This window comes from Electrona antarctica (genome assembly GCF_951216825.1).
Source record: "Electrona antarctica genome assembly, chromosome: 18".
In the NCBI taxonomy this organism is placed as follows: Eukaryota; Metazoa; Chordata; class Actinopteri; order Myctophiformes; family Myctophidae; genus Electrona; species Electrona antarctica.
Genome location: NC_136799.1, coordinates 17,248,345 through 17,270,769, shown reverse-complemented (window position 1 = coordinate 17,270,769; position 22,425 = coordinate 17,248,345). Strand labels below are relative to the sequence as shown.

Genomic DNA, 22,425 nt, shown 5'->3' with positions numbered 1-22,425 from the left:
CTGGTGGCTCAAAGGCTGTAAACACTGACTCTGCCGCCCCCGCAGGGCCACTAATGCCATGATTTGCCAATATTTACGTATAAACGTGTTACTACTGGGATGGCATAAGAAAAGACATTTGATTATTATTAGTTGTTTCACAATAACTTGTCATAAAATATCATAACTCTTATACCAATTATTGTTTCAGAGCATACCTATTTACACGCACCTCGACAACCTCACCAATTATTGTTGTCATAACAATTTGTATTGTCATATTACTATATTATTATTGTTAATTATTTATTAGGTGGTCGATTTTTAAAATGGGTTACCCCTGAATAAAATGTATCTACCCTGGTATAAAATGCCATGCCCTCCACCTGAAAAAAAAATCACACCCGTGACCCGGGTGCTCTTATCATACATCAACATCATGATTCATCACACGTCATCTCATTCTGACCAATCACAATTTTCCTCACTTTTGTTTTCAATGTTTGTGTTTACACAGTTTTGTCTTCAGTGTTTGCAAACTTTGCATTTACACTGAAGTATTTATTTTTAAAGTATTTTTCAAATATTTTCTTTTTGCTGGTGAAAGTCAAGAGTTATTCATAGTCTGATTTATCAGCAGCACACTGGTCCTTGTGAGGTGCCAACCAACAGGAAAAATACTAATAATGAAAAAATGTATAACCACACACTCGTAGCTGCCAATGCTTCATACCTCCACAGTATTTTTTTTACTACAGAAGAGATTTGTTAGAACTGTTACCTTTTCAAAACGTCTTGACCACTCCGCTCCACTCTTCAAAACGCTAAATTGACTTACTACTGTCTTCCAGATCAACATATCCCCAACCAACCCTATTCCCAAACCTTTTACCAATTACTTTCAAACAAATTCTCAAGTACACAATTACAACACTAGACAAGTAGACAGGCTACTCATCTTCATACTCCCCTCTATCGTACCAGTCATAGTCAGTTTTCCATCAAATACAGAGGTACAGTAGTAGTACTACACTATACGACAAAATAATATTCTACTGGTCAGCAACAGTCTTCTCTTAAGTTATATAAGAACAAATTGAAGTATGTTCTGATTAACCAGATCACTTAAATTATTCTTATTCTAATCATTATCTTTTCCCTGTATTATTGTTACATAATTATATAGAAGCGTATATGCCATCTATGTTGACAATTCATTTTTCGATAGTCATGATAATAAAGCTTTTTGTTTTGTTCTAGACCTTTTCTTTATACTATGCAATCATGTTATCTAAATTATATGTATTGCATTCAAGTCATTCTTTTTTATGTTTTGTTGTACACAAGTTGAGGCCTCGTATAAGCCCATTGGGCTTCTTGCCTCCCAGCACTTTTTTTCTAGTATCTTCCCTTTTCTACTGTTTTTATACTGTGCTAAATAAATAAACCTAAGCAACTGCTAAGTTAGTATTAGTTGTGTGAATCAATATTTAGAAAATGTGCAAGCAAGAAATTGGTATTGGTATTTATTTACTTTTAAAATGTCTGTCCCACAACATATAAACTGGGTTAAACAAATGGCCAAAGTTACTAGTTACCTGCTTTCAATATCAACTGAAAGTCTACTATTTAAATGTAGTCATCAGCATGAATGAAAGTAGCAATAAGGTTAATATGGGCATAGAGTGACTGGTCAGCTGCGGTCCAGCTGAGGGAGTAGTAGTAGCTGGTCTGGTATAGATATAAGGGTGATCCTATGACAAAACAGAAGAAGATAAGATACATCCAGTTAAGATAAATGCAATTAATTATGCATGAATGTAGCTAAATACAGGTAAGTTTAATGCAATTCAATGCCCAATCAATTTATTTTTATTTTTATCATCATTTATTTTGAGGGTTTTCTCTTCTCACTTACATACAAGACAGTTATTTATAAAATACTAACAACAATGTATATAAAAACAATAATGAAGAATAATGAAGAATAATAAAAGAGAAAAGAAAAATAATAATAATAAAAATTCCAAAGTGGTACAGGGTTGTGAAATGCATGTGTGCAAGTGAAGTGAATCAATGTTTTAACAAACAAATGAAAACAAGCACCAAAAACTAAACAAAAAACTTGGTGAAAAAATAAAAATAACAGAGAGCATAACCAAGTTAAAATCGGTGTCAGAACGAAGCAAATATAAATTAGACAAGACGGGACAAGACAATAACCAAACAAAATCACTCATTCATACCGAGGAATAGGGAAAAGTGTGTTTTTGTGTATATAAAAGTACTATACAGTGCAAGTTTTATGTATTGTAACAGATTATTAATATTTATAGGCTTACCTTTGGTGGGCAAATTAGTTTGATGGGCTCTGTGAAAGTCTCAATCATCTCCTTCTCTCCTGCTGGCTGGAACTAAGGAAATCATTTTTGATGAGTTATACAGTAGGTGTCAGAAAGACAACAATACATATTAGAGGATAGTAGAATTAATAAATAAAGCCCTTCTTGCAACAGCTGAATGTTGCATGTTCTATTCTCTGTGATCCATCAGTAAATTAACAATCCCTGCTTTTTTACACATTTTCTTTTTTAATCACCATGTTGTTCCAGAGTCCTTTAGCCAGTTCCTCATGTCCCTTTATAGTGAAGTGAAAGCAATCATCTGTGAAGAAGCTCAAGTCAATGCTTCCATTCTAGAGATAGGAAGACAAAGAACAATTAGAATCACTTTATTAGCAATTTAACAACAAATTCCCTTGTCTCTGTCTTGTTTACCAGTATGTTCTGTCGCAACATGGTACATTAGTACAATGTACTGTAATAACAACATGGACAAAATGTATTAAGTAGAGATCAAAGGACACAGGGAGGATACATATATATGCTGTAAGAACAGGAAACTACACACATTACTAAGACAGACATACAAGTATACATACATACGCACGCACGCACGCACGCATGCACGCACGCACGCACGCACGCACGCACGCACGCTATATCATCTAATGCATGTGTGTTCAAAATATATCTTACAGCGTGTCTGGCTGGATTTGCGTGTGTTAAATAGGGCTGCAGGACCACAGCAAAGTCCTCCCTAAAGAAACGATCACTATGCAGTAGTATCTCCAGTCTTTTCTGTGAAAGAGAAGACATAGAAAAGTGATGTCCAAGACAAACAGATGCTCCATGCAAAGGAGTGTGAACACAGCAAAATATAAAAATAGACCTATATAGATATTTCTTTACACTCTCCGAGTTAAACTAACACATTGGATTTTGCTGGTGAAAGGCAGGGGACAGCTGGTAGTCAGCAGAGAAACTGCACACAAGGCGATCTGAGATGTTGTTTGATTTATAATTAAAGAGAGAGATTTAGTCAGTGTGTGAATTTGTGTGAATATGTGTGCATTTTTCTGTTATTATAAATTAAAGATCCAAGTGTCCCTCTCTTGCTGAATAAATACTTCAGTTGCTTCTTACTGTAAGCTCTTCTATGTCAAACAATAAGATAAGAATACACACAAACACACACACGCACACACGCACGCACCCACGCATGCACGCACCTGGAAAATGACGTTTATCTCTATCAGCTTGTTCAGTTCTGGAGAGTCCTCGGGAGGTACAGTCAGACAGGAGCAGAATTTCCTACAAGTAGATAATCAAGTATTTATTTTCAGTATTTGGTTGTAATGTGGACATAAAAACCAAACTGCTATATGAGGCAATTAGCCCTTTCAGACATGTGCATTGCAGTCAGAGTAACATTTGCCTGGAACCCACTTATTTAACAAACAACTAGGCCTCGGTTTTCGCACTTCTCTCAGTGGCTCCATAGGAAAAATCTGCACCACATTTACAATCATTCTGGGGATCTGGAACACAAACAAGTGATTGGTTATCAAGATTAAGTTCCTTTGTTGATATTTGTGGCACTGAATTTACATTGGACAATACAGTTCTAGAGTTACTCTACAAAGCTCTGCACATTTATTTACACTGGGGGATCAATGACGACCTCATGTTCAATATAGTCAGCTCCAGTTCAGCTCCAGTCTGATCATTTTCAACATTTTGTAAATAACAGACAATTCAGATCTTTGAATGACTTACAGAACGTTGAAATCCTACTTACTGTACATTTTGAGCTGTGATTGATTAGATCTAACCGTGAAATGAGTTACGAAGATTTTATTGGAGGTAATAAATGGGTTAGATTTTAACTTGATTAAATTATGATAGAGAACAAAATCTTACCTCATTCATCATCATTTCCAGAGCTATTGTCATGTGGTGGATAAAGTTGTCAGGGGAGAAAAGGGTCTGTGGGGCAAACAGGAGTGTTATTCTGTAAAAAGTTGGGCAATAGTAACAGTGAACTACACTAAGTAAGTTAGATACATCAACTGAATATTAATTTAAACAATACATTTTCATAGAAAATGTCTCCTTACATTGTCTTTACAATAATCACAAATGTCATTCATGCCAATGAGCACAGTCACCAGCTTCCAGTCCTCTTTGAAGTTTAGACCCTGGAATGGACAGAGCTTAGTTTGTCTTTAACACTACATGAAGGTGTCTCAATTCTAAAGAATATGAATGTATAATATCTCAAGGAACTATACGTACATGATAGGATTTGAATGTGTCTATCATGTGCCTTATCTGATCTGTGACATTTCTGTGAAGTGAAACATAAAGACACAGACAGATACACACGCACAAAGAAGCAGAGAGAATACATGAGTCACCAATGAAAGGGGCATCAATAAATCATTATCATAACATTATCAAATAAACATAACTATCATTTTTTTGATCTTTGAACCTCAGACAAACTGATAATACTGCAATACATGTTACAAAGTCAAACAGGTCAGTGGTACTGTAGATCATGCACTTAGAATGCACTCACATATTTCTCTCACATTGCCTTTTACTGTGGCTATAGTTTCAACTACCGTATACAGGGTGTAACTAATACAGGGTGTGTGCATTAAAAAGGGTTTTCAGCTTCAGCATGTCCTACTGTTTTACATCACCTCTATCAATAGAAAAATAGAATAGAACAGAATGGAATAGAGTTGGCCATGGTCAGAAAATCCAATAGTAAAAGTATAGTAAAAAAGAAAAAGCAGCAACATGAAAACAATTGTAAACTTGTTCGCAGTCACAAAAAAGAGCATCCGCTCTTATTGCTATACATTATAATAAACATTAGCTGACACACATTTTTAGTGACCGTAGTTACTTAGTAGAATCGCCAGATTTGAGTACAATGAATAATGAGTAATCTAATGTCATTAAAATTTATGAGACATGACTTGACATGAAATTGAATTGCCAGGAGTCTTACAGAGTGTTGTGTCCAGTGACAGCGAAGTTGAAGCCTGTGTCATTGATCGTAGTTGGTTGGCCATGCATGGTCACCTTTGGAGCTGGACCCAATATTTTGGGATTGAACAGTTTGAAAATATCTGTGAACAAAAGGGCAAATAATATATCTGTGAATACATTAACAGAAAACCAACATGTTTTCATATTAAAGCAAATCATGAGAAGGGTGGCTACAGCATGATTAAAGTACACAGCAGGTGAAGGATTGATAAATTACAATGTTGTCGGACCTACCTAATTCAATAGATGGATGGAGCCTGCACACCATATAAGGTACAAAAAGACTTCTTTATTTATTTGTCTGACAACGTTTCGATCCTGTGGATCTTCATCAGGCCACGACCCGATACTATAGTATAGTATAGTATAGTATAGTATAGTATAGTATAGTATAGTATAGTATAGTATAGTATAGTATAGTATAGTATAGTATACCCTGATGCTAGATAGGAGGATGTGGAGGGCTAGTTAGTGGTGGCTAGACCGTACTTTCGTAGTAGGCAAATAGAAATAATACTTTCTTAATAGTGAATTGGCACAAGCATTACTACAAGTACCAGACAGTGGCCTTGAAACTGGGAGGTCGGGGTTCGATCCCCGGCCGGGTCATACCAAAGACTGTAAAAATGGGACCCAATGCTTGGCACTCAGCATCAAAGGGTTGGATTGGGGGGTCAAATCTACTAATCAAATGATTCACGGCTGCAGCTCACCGCTCCTTTGCTGCGGCTCACTGCTCCAAGTGCGGAGAACAAATTTCACTGTGGTACACACATACATACTTAAAGTACAGTGTAGTATAGAATATCAATCATTTGTACACAGTACTACTCAGTGTATAATTTACTGTACATTAACTAGTTAGGCTACTTACTGGCCAGGGTAATAACATCTTGGTAAGTTCCATGACCTCCAATACTGCATTAAAGATAATAATATCAACAATATTAATACAGTATAAAGGGTACCGTATGCTCAATATACGCACGCACGCACGCACGCACGCACACACACAACGCACACACGCACGCACGCACGCACGCACGCACGCAGACACAAAGAACTTTCTCTCCTGTGCCTCCAATAACTGCTTGGTTTTCAGCCTTATAATTCTAAGGAGAATGTAATGCTCAGACTTAATTAGCTTATTTTTTTTATATGGTTAACATGAACCTATACCATTTCAAAAGAAAATTGAGATGTAAAATTAAAACAACATTTTCAGTAATTGAAGGGATCTTAGAGGAGCCGTTCTGATTACCTCCAGGACACTTGACGAAATTCAAAAGGAACTGCCAAAATGGTAGAGCCATTGGCGGCAATAGCTGTCTGCAACAAAATCACATAGGACAGCATAATGAATAATCGGGGCTGTGGCATTGATCACAATGGATTATGTTATAGTGTATTTATTTATATTGTTTACTATCATATATTGTTATGTATGCAGGTAGACAGGTATATACCTTTTTACATAATTGGTGCTAGCACTTTACTCCTACTGTATATAATATAATACTTCCACAACTACAGTGAGGCGACTCTGGGTAGAGCATGGTTTGGTTACAGCACAGTAAACAAACACTACACCAATTGAGAGAAATTATATAATATACACAATATAGAATAAGATAAACCCAGTTTCACTTACAGTCAATGAGTCTCCCATGGCAGCTATGACTTTAATGTCTGCAGCTTTCACAAACTCAACTAGAACAGAGGGCATGGTGTCGTTATTATAGGGACCCACTTACTTGTCTTAATATTGTCTTAATATTTTAGGAAAAAAGCTGAATCTGAATCACTTTATAATGTCTGTCAATGGCAAGAAAGGCTAAATAACTATTACAGTATCTGAAGTTACAATTAAATAAAATATAGACAATAGACTACACACAATAGTCTATAGACAAGTCACCTGAGGTGGGGACAGTAGGGGATGGAGTCATATCTGGGCAGCTGAAAGGAGGGTGCAAAGCTCTCTGAGACCACTCTCTCTCAAAACTCTCCTATAAGAAACAAACAGTTAGTTTATCACACACATTTAACTACTGTATTTATTTTGGTTCTCTTCATTATCCTACAAGGAGGTTATTGTGTGTTCACACAGTATGTGTCCTTAGTTACTATTCTAGGTGGCAAATCAAGGACCTGCACCACCAAGTGAGTCAAATGAAATACTTCAAGAGTACTACAGGTCTCTGCAGACCAGGTTTGGGAATCAAATAATACAGAACACCTAACAATTAGTACAAAGGTACAATATTGGCTCCTTTGACTGGACAGGAATAGCAAATAATAAGAAAGTCAAATAACTTTTAATAACTTTTAATAACTTTTTATTGAATTTAAGATGAATCAAATCTATAGATGATTGAATACTTTATTGTAGTAGTATAGTCAAAAGGTTAATACAAAAAGTGCCAGGGGGCATGTTTCCATTGTGGTCCAGTGTACTCAATTCATCAGATGATACTCACGACTCACAAGTCACATGTTATTCATATTTACTGTGAATTATCATGTACAGCAGATAATATTGGGTACATTGATAAGAAACCAGGAGAAAATACAGGTTAAGATGGTGGCCTGTAAATACCCATGCAATGCTTGCATTTGTCCAAGATAATCTGTTCAAGATATAAATGTGAGTGTGAGTTAAGGTTTTAGAAAGTATACCTGGTTGATATTCCCTTGATTGAGAGCTGTGGAAGTATAACCTGAAAGACAGGAGGAAAGTGATAGTATTCAGTTTTCTTGTCATTTGACCACGGACAGTTATTCAAAGAATATTTTCCAAAATAGAATTGCTATACTCGCAGTATAATAAATGTTGAAGTATACATAAGTTAACATATAATATAATATATTGGTAAAGAACATGGTACAGAAATATAACAAACAACATAGAGTTTCACAACACACTATCTCATAAATTGTATAGTGCAATAGGACACTGCAAAACATCCGAGATATACATACCACTCTACATACTTTCTCTGTTCTCTCTCTCTCTCTCTCTCTCTCACACACACACTCTCTAACACAGTAACACGCGCGCACACACACACACACACACACACACACACACACACACACACACACACACACACACACACACACACACACACACACACACACACACACACACACACACACACACACACACACACACACACACACACACACACACACACACACTTTCAGTGTCATTTCCACATAGGTAACACAACATATAATATAATATATTGGTAAAGAACATGGTACAGAAATATAACAAACAACATAGAGTTTCACAACACACTATCTCATAAATTGTATAGTGCAATAGGACACTGCAAAACATCCGAGATATACATACCACTCTACATACTTTCTCTGTTCTCTCTCTCTCTCTCTCTCTCTCTCTCTCACACACACACTCTCTAACACAGTAACACACACACACACACACACACACACACACACACACACACACACACACACACACACACACACACACACACACACACACACACACACACGCACACACACTTTCAGTGTCATTTCCACATAGGTAACACAACACTTACCATATGCTTGACATGTGGCCCAGACTGCAAATAGAAAATGGAGCAACATGGCATGGCTTGAGGTTTGAAATCAAATGCTGTCCTGCTGCAGGGATAGGCTACTTTATTGGGATCATTTTATGGCCTTCTTATTGAATATTAATGCACCTGACGGTCCTGACCTTTATTCTGTGACGGCCAAGTCAGCAGAATATACAATGGGCACAAGTGTAGTGTACACTACATCACTGGAGTTAATTATTAATTATGTTTTGATACAAGTTTTAGTTCCTCTTCAGGAAGGAATTTCTGTCAATATTATTAAGCAAATTAAATTATGGTCATGAAAGCTTTATGGGACAAGCCAGAAGAATATACAATGGGCCTACGTAATGTTTTGACATTTATTACATGGTAAATGGTGCATTTATATAGCGCCTTTATCAAAGGTGCTTTAGATAGATTGTGCATTACATTCACCCATTCACACCACGCACATTCATACACCAATGGCAGCTGAAACCATGCAAGGCAGTACATCAGGAGCAATTGGGAGTTCAGGGTCTTGCTCAAGGGCACTTCGAGGGGCTCTGGGGGAGCCCGGGTTCGAGCTGGAATTCTTGTGGTTACCATCCAGCAGCAGCCACTCTACCCCTGAGCCACTGCCGCCCCATTGTTATAAATTTGTTAAATATTAAAAGTTAACATTCATTTGTTTAGAATATGGCTATGTTTAACTAAGTTCATATTTCTTCTGAATAAGATTTCTTGCAACATAGATTATTATTATGAATGAACAACATAAAGCAAAGAAAATAAAAAACAGTGGGCGCGTCGTTCGAAAATACCGCACCGGAGCGCAATCGCCTATGCATTGCACAGTGCGCTCAGTGCGCAATTTCCGAACGCAGTAGGAACGCACCTTAGAGGATTTAAGGATTAAGGATTTTTTTAGGGTAGGGGTCACGGGGGCGTGACCCGCGGTGCGTGTTTGCTTCCAGTTCCAGCCATCATTCAGTTGACTTCCTGTCAAAGGTAAACAAATATGGATCACGACTCGACGTTTCGTCAGAAAAACAACACCAACATTGGCAACAATGTAACGCTAAAACAAGTTTTAGCCTACTTCAAACATGGTCGGAGGGAAGCGAAGATACAACGTGCGTTTTGCACCAGTGCGTGAGTATACGGCATGCCTTGGTTTATGTGGCATTGGTTTGCTTACCAGAGAGTGTAACTGTGTGTGTGTGTGTGTGTGTGTGTGTGTGTGTGTGTGTGTGTGTGTGTGTGTGTGTGTACAGAAACGCATAAAAAAGATCATGCAGAAGAACACTGAAGTGGGTAGGGTTGCCCAGGCGGTTCCTGTGATGATATGTATCCTTTTACTGTTGAGCCCAATATGAACCAGTGCATGGTTTGGTTCATGACTTGCTAAAATCCTAGAGTTATCTAACTAAACTATGTGTAAATGTAACCATGGACCTGCAACTTGCAAGTCAAATGGCAGAGGACGGGGAGAAGGGGATATTTGTAGTTTGACTGGTGTTAAGCGTTATGTGCTAAGCAAGTGAAATCAGCCAAGGCTCTGGAGATGTTTATCAAATCCCTACTGACCAAGACCCGCATGATGATGACCCAGTCCAAGCGTAGCGCTGTTTTATCAATTGCTCTTATGTAAGTAGTACTGTACTGTTTCACTTATACCTTGCTTCTTAACTTACTCTATTTATTATCAATTGCTCTTATGTAAGTACTGTACTGTTTCACTTATACTTTGCTTCATAACTTACTGTATTTATTATCAAATGCTCTTATGTAAGTACTGTACTGTTTCACGTATACCTTGCTTCATAACTTACTGTATCATAGCTATAATAATGATGCAGATGGAGAATCAATTCTCCCTGGAGAACTAATCACAAATCCCATATGTGTCATTATGTGACACAGAGATATATTATATCTGTGTATCTCTAGATATATTATATATCTGTGCATCTCTAGTTTATCTGGTCTTACCAGTCTTTAAGGCTTGTCCGCTTGTCTGGGACAAGTAATAAATCTTTCCGGACAAGTGCATCAAAATTTTACTTGTCCGTTGGACAAGTGACTCTTGGTTTCACTTTTTCTGTGACGCTCATAGCAGCCAACAATATTATCTGGCATTATTGTCTGGCTTTCCAAATAATCACCTTTCCAATATCGGTAATAGCCCTAGAATGTCTGTGATCTTACATACATTTCATGTATTCCAAATACACAGCAATAGATTGGTCCTATCCACGCACGGTTAGCAGACTGACCATGTTGTAGCACTGGTCCTATCCACGCATGGTTAGCAGACTGACCATGTTGTAGCACTGTGTCTGTACTACTGCGTTTGTACCCACCCAGTAATTCATTCCTAAGACTTGGAGTCAGATATTGTGCTCTAGTTTCATATCCATTTGAAAGTTCTGGCAGAAAACGTGTTTTAAGTAAAATATTGCCACTTTTACACTTCCACCCCATTATCTTCCTCATCCTCCTTCCTCCGTAGAAAGCAGTGCATAGACTCAGAGAATCTATTCCACTTCCTGGAGGAGCTGGCAGAGCACGCTTCATCTCTGACCCAAGAAGATGCTAGAACCATGAGCATGTGGTCCTTGTACAGGTAGAGATGGGATGAATTTATCTCGCTGAATGTTTTTGAAAATAATTGAAATGTACATGTGCATAGTTGAGCCGTGTAACCATCAATTTGACTATACTGTATGTCAACTATTGAGCTAGAGATCTTTGAAGTTTCAACATCTTGTATTGTGATTTGATGACACAGTATATTGAGTCATTGCATACATACATGAAGATTAGATTAGATTAGAATTTCAAGAAGGGTAGTAAGTGTACCAGCTTGCCTGATTGACTCATCATTATTAGGAAATGTGCCCATATAATCATGTCATCATGTGTCTGTCTATCAGTACTGTATGAGTTAAGTTGGATAAAGTAAGAGAATGGAATAAGGGTAACTGTGGGATAGGAATAGATCAGTGGTTCTAAAAAAACACTTGTTTAATTGGTTAATGCTTTACAATAATATTTTCCACCATAGGACAAAACGGCCGGAACCTTGTGTCAAAAATCAGATAGAAGTGGGAGAAAAGGCATCTAAACCCAGCCTCAGCTCACTGGACAACGATGCAAGCTCCAGTGTATGTGATCTGTTATCACTTTGATATTAGGTGATAGTGCATGCACGTACAGTACACTCTAGCCCAGGTGCTGGACAAACGGCAATACAGGAAGAAAAAAATAGAGTCCGCAACACTGGTAAAGAAACTCATCTCCACTGGTTTATTATTGATTCAAATAAATGAATCAATAATAAATCAGTGTAGCTGAAAATACAACTGCAGCTGCATGGAGGCAGCTCCTAATATGCACGCACATACACAGTCATTTCCTGACGTGTCGCTTTGTCTTTTGCAGGACATGGAGTCAGAGCTCTACATCTGCTTGTGACTGTGCTTGCAAAGCCACAGAAAATGGCTACTGTAACAACTTCCGACATGATCTCATTAATTTATTCTCATTCTTTATTAGTTTTTTCTTGTTTTAAGAGTCTCATTCCAGAAAGAGATGTCATTTTGGGCACAATGGTGCCTTCTCATGACTCTTCATCCCTGATGATGTGAAAGTAAAACGCTGTTTTGGAGAAACATTTAACCACTTTAACCCTAGTTGACTGGGGTCCCCCAGTGGTCTGTACTTGGTCCCCTCCCGTTTTTCCTTCACCGAAAATAATGACGCATCGCAAACTTGTAGAATTGCTATTTTCACAGAATGTTCTCCACTAGAATAGGGATGATTGGGTTCATAGGTTAAATTAATAAGTAGTTTCCAGCCCAACTTTGTCCAGCAATTGTTAACATTGCCGAGCTTGGAAACATCTAATTGTGAGATATTAAATGATGCATTGCAAATGATTCTTTCTCAAAAGTGGATAGGTGTTTTGAAATATGCAAATTCTTTGTTTTTCATAAGTGATTCTATTGCATGCCAGGGTGAGGTGAATACCATAGTTAAGGAATTGAAATTGTTCGATTATGGTAACATTTATTATAGTGAAGTACATTGTGTAACATAAAAAAGTATTGACTTTTTAAAATGTCTGTTTTCTGTATTACACAAAATAATATATATATTTTTTGTTTTGGAGTTGTATGGGGCAGTATTATTTGTTAACCCTTTTTTCTTTTGAAGAACAGAACACTTATGATATTATTGAGTATTATTAGAAAAATATAATTTTGTTCTAAGTATCCACAGATTGACATTGACGAGATGTAGCTCACATACTGGATACATGTTTGCCTTGATATTGTGTGTAGATATGCATTGACAAATCCTACCTGTTCGGTTACCAGCATTCTGGTCTATAGCACACAGCAAATGTACAGCTGGTAAAATGTATAATATATTTCAATCTTTATTCTTTACACATTGAAATTACAGAATGCCATATGTCAGTTTTACTTACTAGACACTGCTTATCAGTAATATTAGTATATTACTCATGCTGAATTCAGTACTTTCAGCATATGGCCTCATAGTGGTGAATGTATAAACTGAAACAATGGCTTCATTTGTTTGACCATACTTAACAAAAGACCTCAAAGTAATTTACACCCTTTTGAATACTTTCTAGTCCTGTATACATGGGGCGTACCTTTTCCTGTCAAAAAGAGAGAGAAATGTTTAATAGTAGCCTTTTGTAGTAAATGCATTCATGTATATCTTTTTAAAGCACTAACTAAATGGATGTTTTTAGAAGAAACTTTGCATTTGAATTGTGCTGTAGATTGTATAAAAACATTGTAGAAAGTAATCAGCATGTTCCTTTCAAGTGTTGATTCTACTAAATCACATGAATACACAAACTATGATGACACAATGTAAATGTAGAAAGAGTATATGAAGGTAAAAGACTTGTGTTATATTAGAGTTAGACCAAAAAAACAACTTGAAACCGGATATTACACATGTAAGGGCTAAGCTGGCATGAAGCTTTTCATCACAAAGCATTGTACAGACTATTCTTCACTGGTTTTGCTGTATCTTCTTTATTCTGTGGAGGTGCTGTAGTCTGTTTTTTCAGACGGTATACCATAATTTTTCCCTGTGCGTCATGTGCGCATATTGACCCACGGACCCCATAGCCCCACATCACGACTACCTGCCTAGTTATGTCTCAGGCCGTCCTCTTAGGTCCTCAAGTGCTTGCCTGCTCGAGGTGCCTAAAAAGATGGCGACCAAGAAATATGGTGAGACAGCCTTCTGCTTTTACGGCCCGGAAGTTTAAACTTCCACTACAGCTCGGACAGGCTCCCTCGGTAGTTCAAGACTCACCTTTTCATTATTGCTTTTAATTGAGTGTTCTTATTCATGTAATCACCGGTTTTATGCTATTGTCTCATATTGCACTGCTTGATTTGCTGCCAGTTCTATGCCCTTTGCTGTTGTTTAATTGCCATTTGTTTTACTGATATGTATATATATATTTTCTTGTTTGTTCTCTGCCTTGTAAAGCACTTTGCGATGCATTTGTCATGAAAGGTGCTATATAAATAAAGTTTATTATAGCCAGGGGGTCTGAAATATTTCACAGATTTTTAATGCTGTAGTGTATCATTCATTACAATTATGTTTCTCTGTAATTAAAGTGTTTTGCACACAATTTGAATAAAATGACTTGGCACGATTTATAACAGGCTACAATGCAAACTTAGATGAAAAGGTGCAGGAGCAAATAGGTTGTTTTGTATTTTCCATTATAGCATTAATTTTGTTTTATATTAATTGCATGGTCGAAATCAAGATTTTCTAATCGAAATATTTGATACATACAAAAGTAAAGTTGTGCTCCAATGAAAACAATCAAGTGAATACAGGGTTTGGTTTATTACAGGAAACAAAATCTGTACAAAGCGCAGGAATGAAATAATGAATAAATAGATGAACCCTATTCAGAAAATTTAAAATTTCTTTCTCGAATTTATAATTCAAAGCCGAATAAAGAAAACATTTTTTTAAGATGCTACGCAAGGTAACTGCATAAGAAATTGAAAATATTTACATGTTCAAACATTTATGTTCAGCCACCCTGCTGAAAATACGTTCAGATGTTTTCCTAACTCAGATGCTTAGGGCTGTCAAGTGTATGAGGAAATCAGAAAAAATGAATGTACAAAATAAACTGCTGGCAATACAGTACAGCTTAGCTAAGGTGACAGTCCACTAGTATATTTCAATTCCAGTAGTAATTTCCCCCCCACTACAGTTTTCAATGGAACATGCATTTCATGTTTTTTTCTACTACAGCTCAACTCAAAGAATTAAAATTAAAAAAACATTCATTTTCAAAGCAACAAATTATATATTTGTTGCATTTTCAAAATAGAAAAAATGACTAACGTTTAAAACTTTTATCTCATCCCTCTCGGAATCATTAAATACGTAATTACGTATAGCATGGGACTCAATTTCCATGAGTGGTTCCATAAAGTCGTTGTTTTAATTTACTTATTTCCTATCCTTGTGTCCCAAAGGCACATGGTCCATTTACGTTCCTATAAACAACAGACATGAACACCGAGGGAGGTAATGGAAATCTGGATCCAGAATGACTCAAATAAACATATCAGTTATCAGTTATAGAATTTAAATACGTCCTTTTTTCTTTCTTTTTTTACATACACACAGACAAGTGGACCGTTGCATTTGTTTTTCTGTTCCTGCCTATTTAAATGCATCTTTCTATATTGTTTTTTTAAGCTTCAATTGGGAGAGATCTTGTGCCAGAGAAACAAAAACATGATTTAAAAACTAAAAGAATACTACAATACATGATCTTCAGTAGAGTCGCGCTCCGAACCCAAACGTCTGTTTGATGGCTTCAATGTAGTATCTCTGCCATCCCTGTTTCGTTCTCTCCTCCTCACTCTCGGGAACCCCTCGACATTCCACCTTCAGCTCTGTCTCATTGCCTCTGTCCGAGAAGGTCAGTGTGATTTTCGCATAATGTTCTGTAGGAGGCAGGGCAAATTAGTATCCATGAGTATATAAATATATGAATGACATTGGTGTTTGTGTGATGTCTCATAAACTGTCCATCCTGCATGACATTTTCTATATATTATTTCCAAATTTAAAAATGTATTCATCTGAGATTAAAAGAGGTATTGATAGAGCTATTGTGCAGGCATATGTTCCGACATACCAAGAGTCAGACAGTCATTAGTCTGACACCCTACCCTAACACTAACCGCACACGGACGCAACGCAAGTCGTGGACGCAATGCATGTGGGGGGAGCAACGGGTGATTTGCGCATGTCGGACTTTTGGTATGTCGGATAAACGTCTGCACCCCATTGATCCCTGTGTGGAAATGTGTCCTCTGCGTTACATGATCCATCCTGAATATTAGTGGTCAGACATTGAGCAGTGCCTGGGAACCAGCTCCAGCTCTAAGGCCAGTGCATTGGCAGAAGTATGTTTCTAACATGTATTGACAAACCAACTCTAGTAAACATTAATTAAACTCAAACTTACCACAGGGCCAGGTGTTGTACCTCCACTTCATGACTATTTTCTGCTCATAAACCTAATCAGAAGACAAGTGAAAACTGTAAATCATCAGCAGAATATCACAGCACAACACAGCCAAAAGTATGCCAAGATATTAACACAAATCCAATGCAAATACACACCTCTGGGCACTAACATCTTCATAGAATAAAGTTTTTATGCTATCGTTATGTTTTTATATTAAACTATATATTTTTTAAGATATTTTTGGGGCTTTTTCTACCTTTGATAGTGTACAGTAAGCTGAGGGGAGAGAGAAGGGGAGTGACACACAGCAAAGGTCATCGGGATCGGGAGTCGAACCCGCAACACGGATTAGCAGCCAGCCAAGGTGCCCGGACTAATATGCCGGCCCGGGCCTTATATTAAACTCTGGGAAACGTATTGCATTCTGTAAGGTGAGAAGCGCTCACCAGCTCTGTGAATTCACCCAGCACATTTCCATCCAGCAGACGAAACTTTCCACCCTTCTCTGCGTTGACTGTTGCTTGTGCATGAGTGAATGCCTGGATCATCTACAACATAAGGAAAATATATATCTTTTTAAGGACACAATTGAAGTTAAGCCCTATTTATTTAACACTTTGACTTCTAAATTGCTCGAGTTACTTAATTGTAGAACACTTTCCCTGCGATTCGCGAGTTGCCCGAGTTATGTTTTCACTTTTCATTGTTTAATCCACGTTTTAAGTCATACGGGCAATCCACCGGACAGAATGGGATATGAGACACGTTTTGATGACGTCATCGCAAAAAGGTCCGTCGCTCCGGCGTGCAAAGGGTTATGGGAAATTGAGTCACTATTGTTTACAATGGGGAAACTGCCGGAGGAGGAAGCCGTTAAGCGCCCGGTCTGTTGTTGTGATCGCCGCTATGGAATATTTTTCAACACTACAACAAGCGATTACACCGTTGCAACTCAGCGGTTGGTGCAGTGGCTGTTCAAAGGTAACTTTAAACGTAGGCAGTCTAGCCTAAAAGACGGCCGTAAATTGTCAGCAGTTAACCTGTTAATGTACCTTGAACAAAACAAGTGGATTACATGGTTTTTACAGGGCTTTTGGTAAGGGAGGGATATCAAAAGAAACAGCTTTTAAATTGCAGAAGCTCCTAGCAGGCTGCACATAAACAGAGACCTTCCTACAAAATAATCACAAGAATATGTGGTACATCTGTTGTCTGGGCACCATGGCTTTGACACCTACAAACCTCACTACTTGCTTCCAGGCAATCTAGGATTTGAAGCATTACATCATCTATTGCTGCACTCACTGTAAGTGGTTCTGAAAAAGAGCACCACCTTAATTGATGTAAAAGAAAGGTGGAGGATGTCATGCTTCTCACCTCTTGGTTGATGAAGACCCTGAAGAGTTCGCCTGGTGAGGTCAGGAAGGTGTCCTTAATGCTGAATTTACAAGTAGGAATCTTAACACCAGTGTTGGTTGTAGGGGCTGAGCTGCCTGAGGAATTTATCTGTTAAAACAGAACAAAGCAATTCATTACTGTAAATGTGTTATTATTATAATAATATTGGAGCTCAGATATGAATAATCTTGGAAACCACATTCATTTATTATATAATTTATGTACGACTTGTAACTTGGTAAATGTCAACGAACCAAAATGTGTTTCATATTACTTATGCTATGAAAAGCACTTCATAACAGAAATAGAACATAATGATCATTTCTGGAAATTGTCTGTGGCAGAATCAAGACCCAAAACAGACAGAAATCAGAAAATATCACACACACACACACACACACACACACACACACACACACACAAAAGGTGTGAGCTGTCCTACTAGCCTGTTACTCTTACTACTACTGGCCTAACTGAAACCACAGGAAAAAAAAGAAATCAGGACCAACCTGCATTCTATCCACCTTGGCTTTGGACTGTGAAGATTGCGACTTGGAAACTCCATTGGCGGTGGGCAGAATCATTCCCTGTGTGAACTCTGTTGGGACAATATTGTGTTGTCCTCTTATATTGGCCATTACGGTTTATTGTTGTTATTATGGTTTATTGTTGGTTAAGGACTTTGTCATAATTATTTTCTATTACAACAGACTAGTCATCCTCATTTGTATTAACAAACTTTGTTAACCACTTAACAAGTCTGTAAATTCACACTCTTTACTACTTTCACTTGTCATTTCCGGGTTGTTAGACAGAGGCTGTCTGACAATGGCAAGGACACAATCCAACACAATTTGACTACACAGTGGTCAGTTGTTTTCTGGATTTTTTTATGGACAAAGAGATTATATATATATATATATATATATATATATATATATATATATAATTATTTATTTTATTTTATTTTTTCCTTCCAAAAACTAAGACGTGAAACTACATTCCACTATGACTGCGTGATTGTTCCCCTTTGAGAAATATTAACTCACCTGTTTTCAGGTAGCCGACGTAGCTTCCCAGGGATTCACGTATTTTCTCAGCTCCCTTTGTCTTCATTAGTGATGTCAGCGGTGTCTCCGGCTCATCTTTGTTTAACGTAATATTAATCTGGACAAATGTCACAACATTCCACCACTATAATTAATATGAATCATAAATAATGTTACTACTTGAACTAATGTTTTGCTGCTACCTCTGATACTACTACCGTTTACTAGAAAATATAAGGATACTAATCATGATTATGCCCCTAGTCTGAACAGCAGAGTGGGAATGGAATATAAGGCCAACCTTCAACCTTTTGGCTGTGGTTGGTAAGTTTATTTTCTAGTTTCACAGACAGATCACCTATCTTTCACCAAAGCTTAAAAAATGTAAGTGGCTTGTTAGCTAATTCTGTAAATGACTTGTCACTGCGAATACTGAATGGAATGGTTTGTTTGCAAAGCTTACATCAAGGTCTTCCATGTCATTCTCATCAGAGAGGTTTGGAACGTCAATACTTCCTTTGTATTTGATCCCTGCAGTTGATGTCCCTGGTAAAAGACACAAACAAACATACAGATTAATAATAATGCCATGGCCTATTTGTTCGTTAATATGGAAAGTAGTGAGTGTGTGAAAGCAGGAAATGATCACCAGTCAGTCACCTAAGTCAGGGGTTCTCAACGTTTTTGGCCGGGGACACCGGGAAATGCTTTGGCAATGTCTCGGGACCCCCACCCCGCCCCCTCCAGACCCCCAATATAAATTGACTGCTACAATAACCTTAATAATAGAGATAATACACCATAAATAAATACTGAAACCAGATATAATCATTAGGGAAGGTGTATGCATGTACTATGTGTACTACATGTAAACTCTTCATTTCCATTGTCCAGCCATTCAGTTGATTTTTTTTTTATATAATTTGGGGACCCCCCAAAATAATTTGGCTACCCTTCCCGAGGGGTCGCGACCCACATGTTGAGAACCCCTGACCTAAGTCACATGCTAGTATAACTTTGGCTGTGGCTCGTAGGTTTGACTTGCCCCTGCTACGGTGGCAGATATTGAGCCAGGCTGGTTATAGCAGCCCCTTGGCTGGCCTGGTAGTTCAAAGTTTAATATTGTAATAAACATGCCATTACATTACACCACTGTATGAATGGCTTTTATTTCCTAAAGTAGCTCCCGTTTCCTCTATTCATTCAGCAGTAATGTAATGAAACTATATAAAGAAAATGTGCACCAGAGACAGGGTGTATTTAAGACAGATTAATTAAGCCTAAATGTTGGTGACTCAATAACGAAAATGACTCTGTACCTGTCCAAGTGGCTTTCAAGTTCCATTCGTAGAAGAAGATAAGCTTCCCTTTGCGGTTGTTGATGGAAGCCTCTCCTTCCACCTTGCTGACCTCGGTGACCTCGCACGTCCCTTCCTCGTTCTCCACGCTCAAACCGAGGAGCAAAGCTTTTAGTTTGTCAGATGACCAGTTTGTCGCGTCACGTTCAGTCCTGTGAAGACCCATGAAATAGATGAGTCAAACTAATTCATTTGTAAAACCCTTGTCAACAGGCGCTTCACAGAAAGCAAAGAGCACAATTAATAGTCCTGTCACAATTATTACATAATCGTCCAATTGCAATTACGTTATAATCATTTTCATTTTTAAAAAATCGAATATTTTCATTTTTCAAACATTTTCAAAAATAATGGAAATAGCCAACAGACAAGCTCAAAATATGTCGCAATTATTTGACTGACAATTAATCGTCAAGTAAAAAAAATAAAACTAGGATAATCAGAAATTGTGTCCATTAGAGAATGTAAGACTTCTGATGAAAAAATATTGAATTGTTAAATATATTAGACATATGTACATGAACAACTATAACAAATATAGAAGATAATATATATTTTTAAACACCTATGGTTTGATTTGATGCTTTGCCAATCTGAGAACACATCAGCAAATAAAGGAGAAACAGCGCCCTCTTTTCCTTTGAATTAGTTGATGGAGTTAACAGTCTGTCTCGAGAGATTAATGCTTTGCTAACAAATCTTTCACAAGTGTCATTATTTTCATTTTGTAATAATACACGTACACTGGCAGTCTGGCACAAACCATATCCAAATAAGTTAGTCTAAGATTTAGACTCTCGTTCTCGTATATGTATTTTATCAATCGATAAAATACATATACGAGTCTAAATCTTAGGCTACAAAGAAGTCACAATGTAAGTCGTCCTGTTGACTCTGTTCTCTATAGACAATGTGATAACAAGGTTTATTACACACACCAGGGCCCACACAATGTGCAGTGGTGTGACAACGTTGACATCACAGAGGATAACTGTACTTGCTAACTGTACTTGCTAGCAACGAGCTAGCTAACTTGAGCTAGCCGTAGCCTTTTCCATCAAATAAAACTAGATGTAACGTAATTCAACGTTCCACTTCACCAGTATCCCATAATGGTGTTAGAAGACTGTAAAGATAACCAAAGCCCAACAGAAAAAAAGCTTTCGTTAATACAGCAAGCTCAGTTTTAGCTGAACCCATCATGTAATTTTGGTCTCTTCCTGTCCTCATCCTCTCTCTCTCACCAGTGCCAGTTGTTCACATTAGTGGCATCAGCTCTCTCCTCCACAATCCAGCGAGGGTCCCCTTCTCCCCATTTAGCCATCTGTTTAGCGGCGTGTAGTCTGATATGTCTTTACTTAGATCTGAAGAAGAGAGAAGAGAGAGACGATTCTGCCGGCGAGTGGCCGTCCACTTGCGGTGCACGTTTCTAGAAACCTGATCGTCTCTCTTCGCTGGAAGCTGCTGGGTGCTCTCTAGCGGTGCCCCTCCGTTTACTCACCGAGCATAGAACTTGCTGGAAACGGAACGGAAGTGTCTGTACTGGGTTGAAATGTCCCCCTGAAATGTTCCCCTTTGATGGATTCCTTGAAGACTGGTTCCGCGTTGTGATATGTGCATTTTGGAGGAAATCCTTGTTACATTTTTCCTTGTATGAACCCTTGCAATTATTTTTTAAAAGGTTTAATAGTTTGTATAGGAATTTTACAAACGTTTGTCTTTTGAGGAGCTGCCTGATTGATTGATCGATTGATTGGAAATATTCTGCAGATTGCCGAATGGGTACAGTTCAAGGAAGGTACAGGTCAAAACTAAAAAACTGCTAAGAGGATAAAACCAGAAAAAGCACTAGACTTGTTTACATTACATTTTTAATTCATCAAATTGTGAATTATTAAGTACTTTTTGAAGTTACAGTTACATTTTGAATGCAATACTTTCACTCAAAATGGAGTATAGGCCTAATGGTATTTCCACTTTTACTTAACCACTTTCACCTTCAGGAAGTGATCCTGAAGAGCTGAACCAAACAAAACAATAAAGAAAAGGAAAATGTTAAGGACAGGTATATAAAAGTAGGCTGATCCT

The 22,425-nt window shown here is 37.6% G+C and overlaps 3 protein-coding genes across 8 annotated transcripts; 1 reads left to right on the top strand and 2 right to left on the bottom strand.

Annotated features, from left to right (window-relative positions):
• Positions 1-1,552: 1,552 nt before the first annotated feature.
• On the bottom strand, positions 1,553-8,817 carry LOC306942287 (phospholipase B1, membrane-associated-like). Of its 4 annotated transcripts, none has more exons than XM_079528095.1 (16): positions 8,746-8,817; positions 8,064-8,104; positions 7,303-7,393; positions 7,036-7,094; positions 6,646-6,713; positions 6,259-6,302; positions 5,344-5,464; positions 4,617-4,668; positions 4,439-4,519; positions 4,242-4,307; positions 3,768-3,859; positions 3,551-3,632; positions 3,018-3,119; positions 2,579-2,674; positions 2,322-2,393; positions 1,553-1,733 (listed from the first exon to the last, which is right to left on the bottom strand). In XM_079528095.1, exons 3-16 carry the CDS (start codon positions 7,331-7,333, stop codon positions 1,605-1,607), a joined length of 1,095 nt encoding a protein of 364 aa, XP_079384221.1. In that variant the 5' UTR covers positions 7,334-7,393; positions 8,064-8,104; positions 8,746-8,817; the 3' UTR covers positions 1,553-1,604. The 4 variants fall into 4 exon arrangements, with proteins under 4 accessions (XP_079384221.1, XP_079384220.1, XP_079384222.1 ...); XM_079528094.1 differs by lacking the exon at positions 8,746-8,817 and adding an exon at positions 8,367-8,411; XM_079528096.1 differs by lacking the exon at positions 8,746-8,817 and adding an exon at positions 8,367-8,411 and having other exon boundaries at positions 4,490-4,519.
• A 1,091-nt stretch (positions 8,818-9,908) lies between these two features.
• Positions 9,909-14,519, top strand: LOC306942238 (dr1-associated corepressor). Of its 3 annotated transcripts, none has more exons than XM_079528020.1 (6): positions 9,909-10,095; positions 10,237-10,309; positions 10,513-10,609; positions 11,475-11,588; positions 12,030-12,129; positions 12,407-14,519. In XM_079528020.1, the coding sequence occupies exons 1-6, from the start codon at positions 10,069-10,071 to the stop codon at positions 12,437-12,439; spliced, it is 444 nt and encodes a 147-aa protein (XP_079384146.1). In that variant the 5' UTR covers positions 9,909-10,068; the 3' UTR covers positions 12,440-14,519. The 3 variants fall into 3 exon arrangements, with proteins under 3 accessions (XP_079384146.1, XP_079384145.1, XP_079384147.1); XM_079528019.1 differs by having other exon boundaries at positions 9,909-10,110; XM_079528021.1 differs by having other exon boundaries at positions 9,909-10,114.
• A 340-nt stretch (positions 14,520-14,859) lies between these two features.
• On the bottom strand, positions 14,860-21,905 carry LOC306942327 (activator of 90 kDa heat shock protein ATPase homolog 1-like). The gene is made up of 9 exons (XM_079528167.1): positions 21,582-21,905; positions 20,299-20,489; positions 19,443-19,525; positions 18,980-19,097; positions 18,440-18,528; positions 17,910-18,038; positions 16,979-17,080; positions 16,530-16,581; positions 14,860-16,002 (listed from the first exon to the last, which is right to left on the bottom strand). The coding sequence occupies exons 1-9, from the start codon at positions 21,659-21,661 to the stop codon at positions 15,830-15,832; spliced, it is 1,017 nt and encodes a 338-aa protein (XP_079384293.1). The 5' UTR covers positions 21,662-21,905; the 3' UTR covers positions 14,860-15,829.
• Positions 21,906-22,425: the final 520 nt, after the last annotated feature.

What these genes read in the sequence shown, in the direction of transcription:
- LOC306942327 (XM_079528167.1), bottom strand. Translation starts at nt 21,661, where the DNA reads ATGGCTAAATGGGGAGAAGGGGACCCTCGCTGGATTGTGGAGGAGAGA. An exon ending in CGTCGGCTACCTGAAAACAG is followed by an intron (nt 18,529 to 18,979) that starts GTGAGTTAATAT and finishes TTGTCCCAACAG; the next exon opens with AGTTCACACAGGGAATGATT. An exon ending in GTACAACACCTGGCCCTGTG is followed by an intron (nt 16,003 to 16,529) that starts GTAAGTTTGAGT and finishes TGCCTCCTACAG; the next exon opens with AACATTATGCGAAAATCACA.
- LOC306942287 (XM_079528095.1), bottom strand. Translation starts at nt 7,333, where the DNA reads ATGACTCCATCCCCTACTGTCCCCACCTCAG. An exon ending in AAGGACTCTGGAACAACATG is followed by an intron (nt 2,394 to 2,578) that starts GTGATTAAAAAA and finishes TGATTTCCTTAG; the next exon opens with TTCCAGCCAGCAGGAGAGAA. An exon ending in AACTAATTTGCCCACCAAAG is followed by an intron (nt 1,734 to 2,321) that starts GTAAGCCTATAA and finishes GTTTTGTCATAG; the next exon opens with GATCACCCTTATATCTATAC.
- LOC306942238 (XM_079528019.1), top strand. Translation starts at nt 10,069, where the DNA reads ATGGTCGGAGGGAAGCGAAGATACAACGTGCGTTTTGCACCA. An exon ending in ACAACGTGCGTTTTGCACCA is followed by an intron (nt 10,111 to 10,236) that starts GTGCGTGAGTAT and finishes GTGTGTGTACAG; the next exon opens with AAACGCATAAAAAAGATCAT. An exon ending in GTTTTATCAATTGCTCTTAT is followed by an intron (nt 10,610 to 11,474) that starts GTAAGTAGTACT and finishes CTTCCTCCGTAG; the next exon opens with AAAGCAGTGCATAGACTCAG.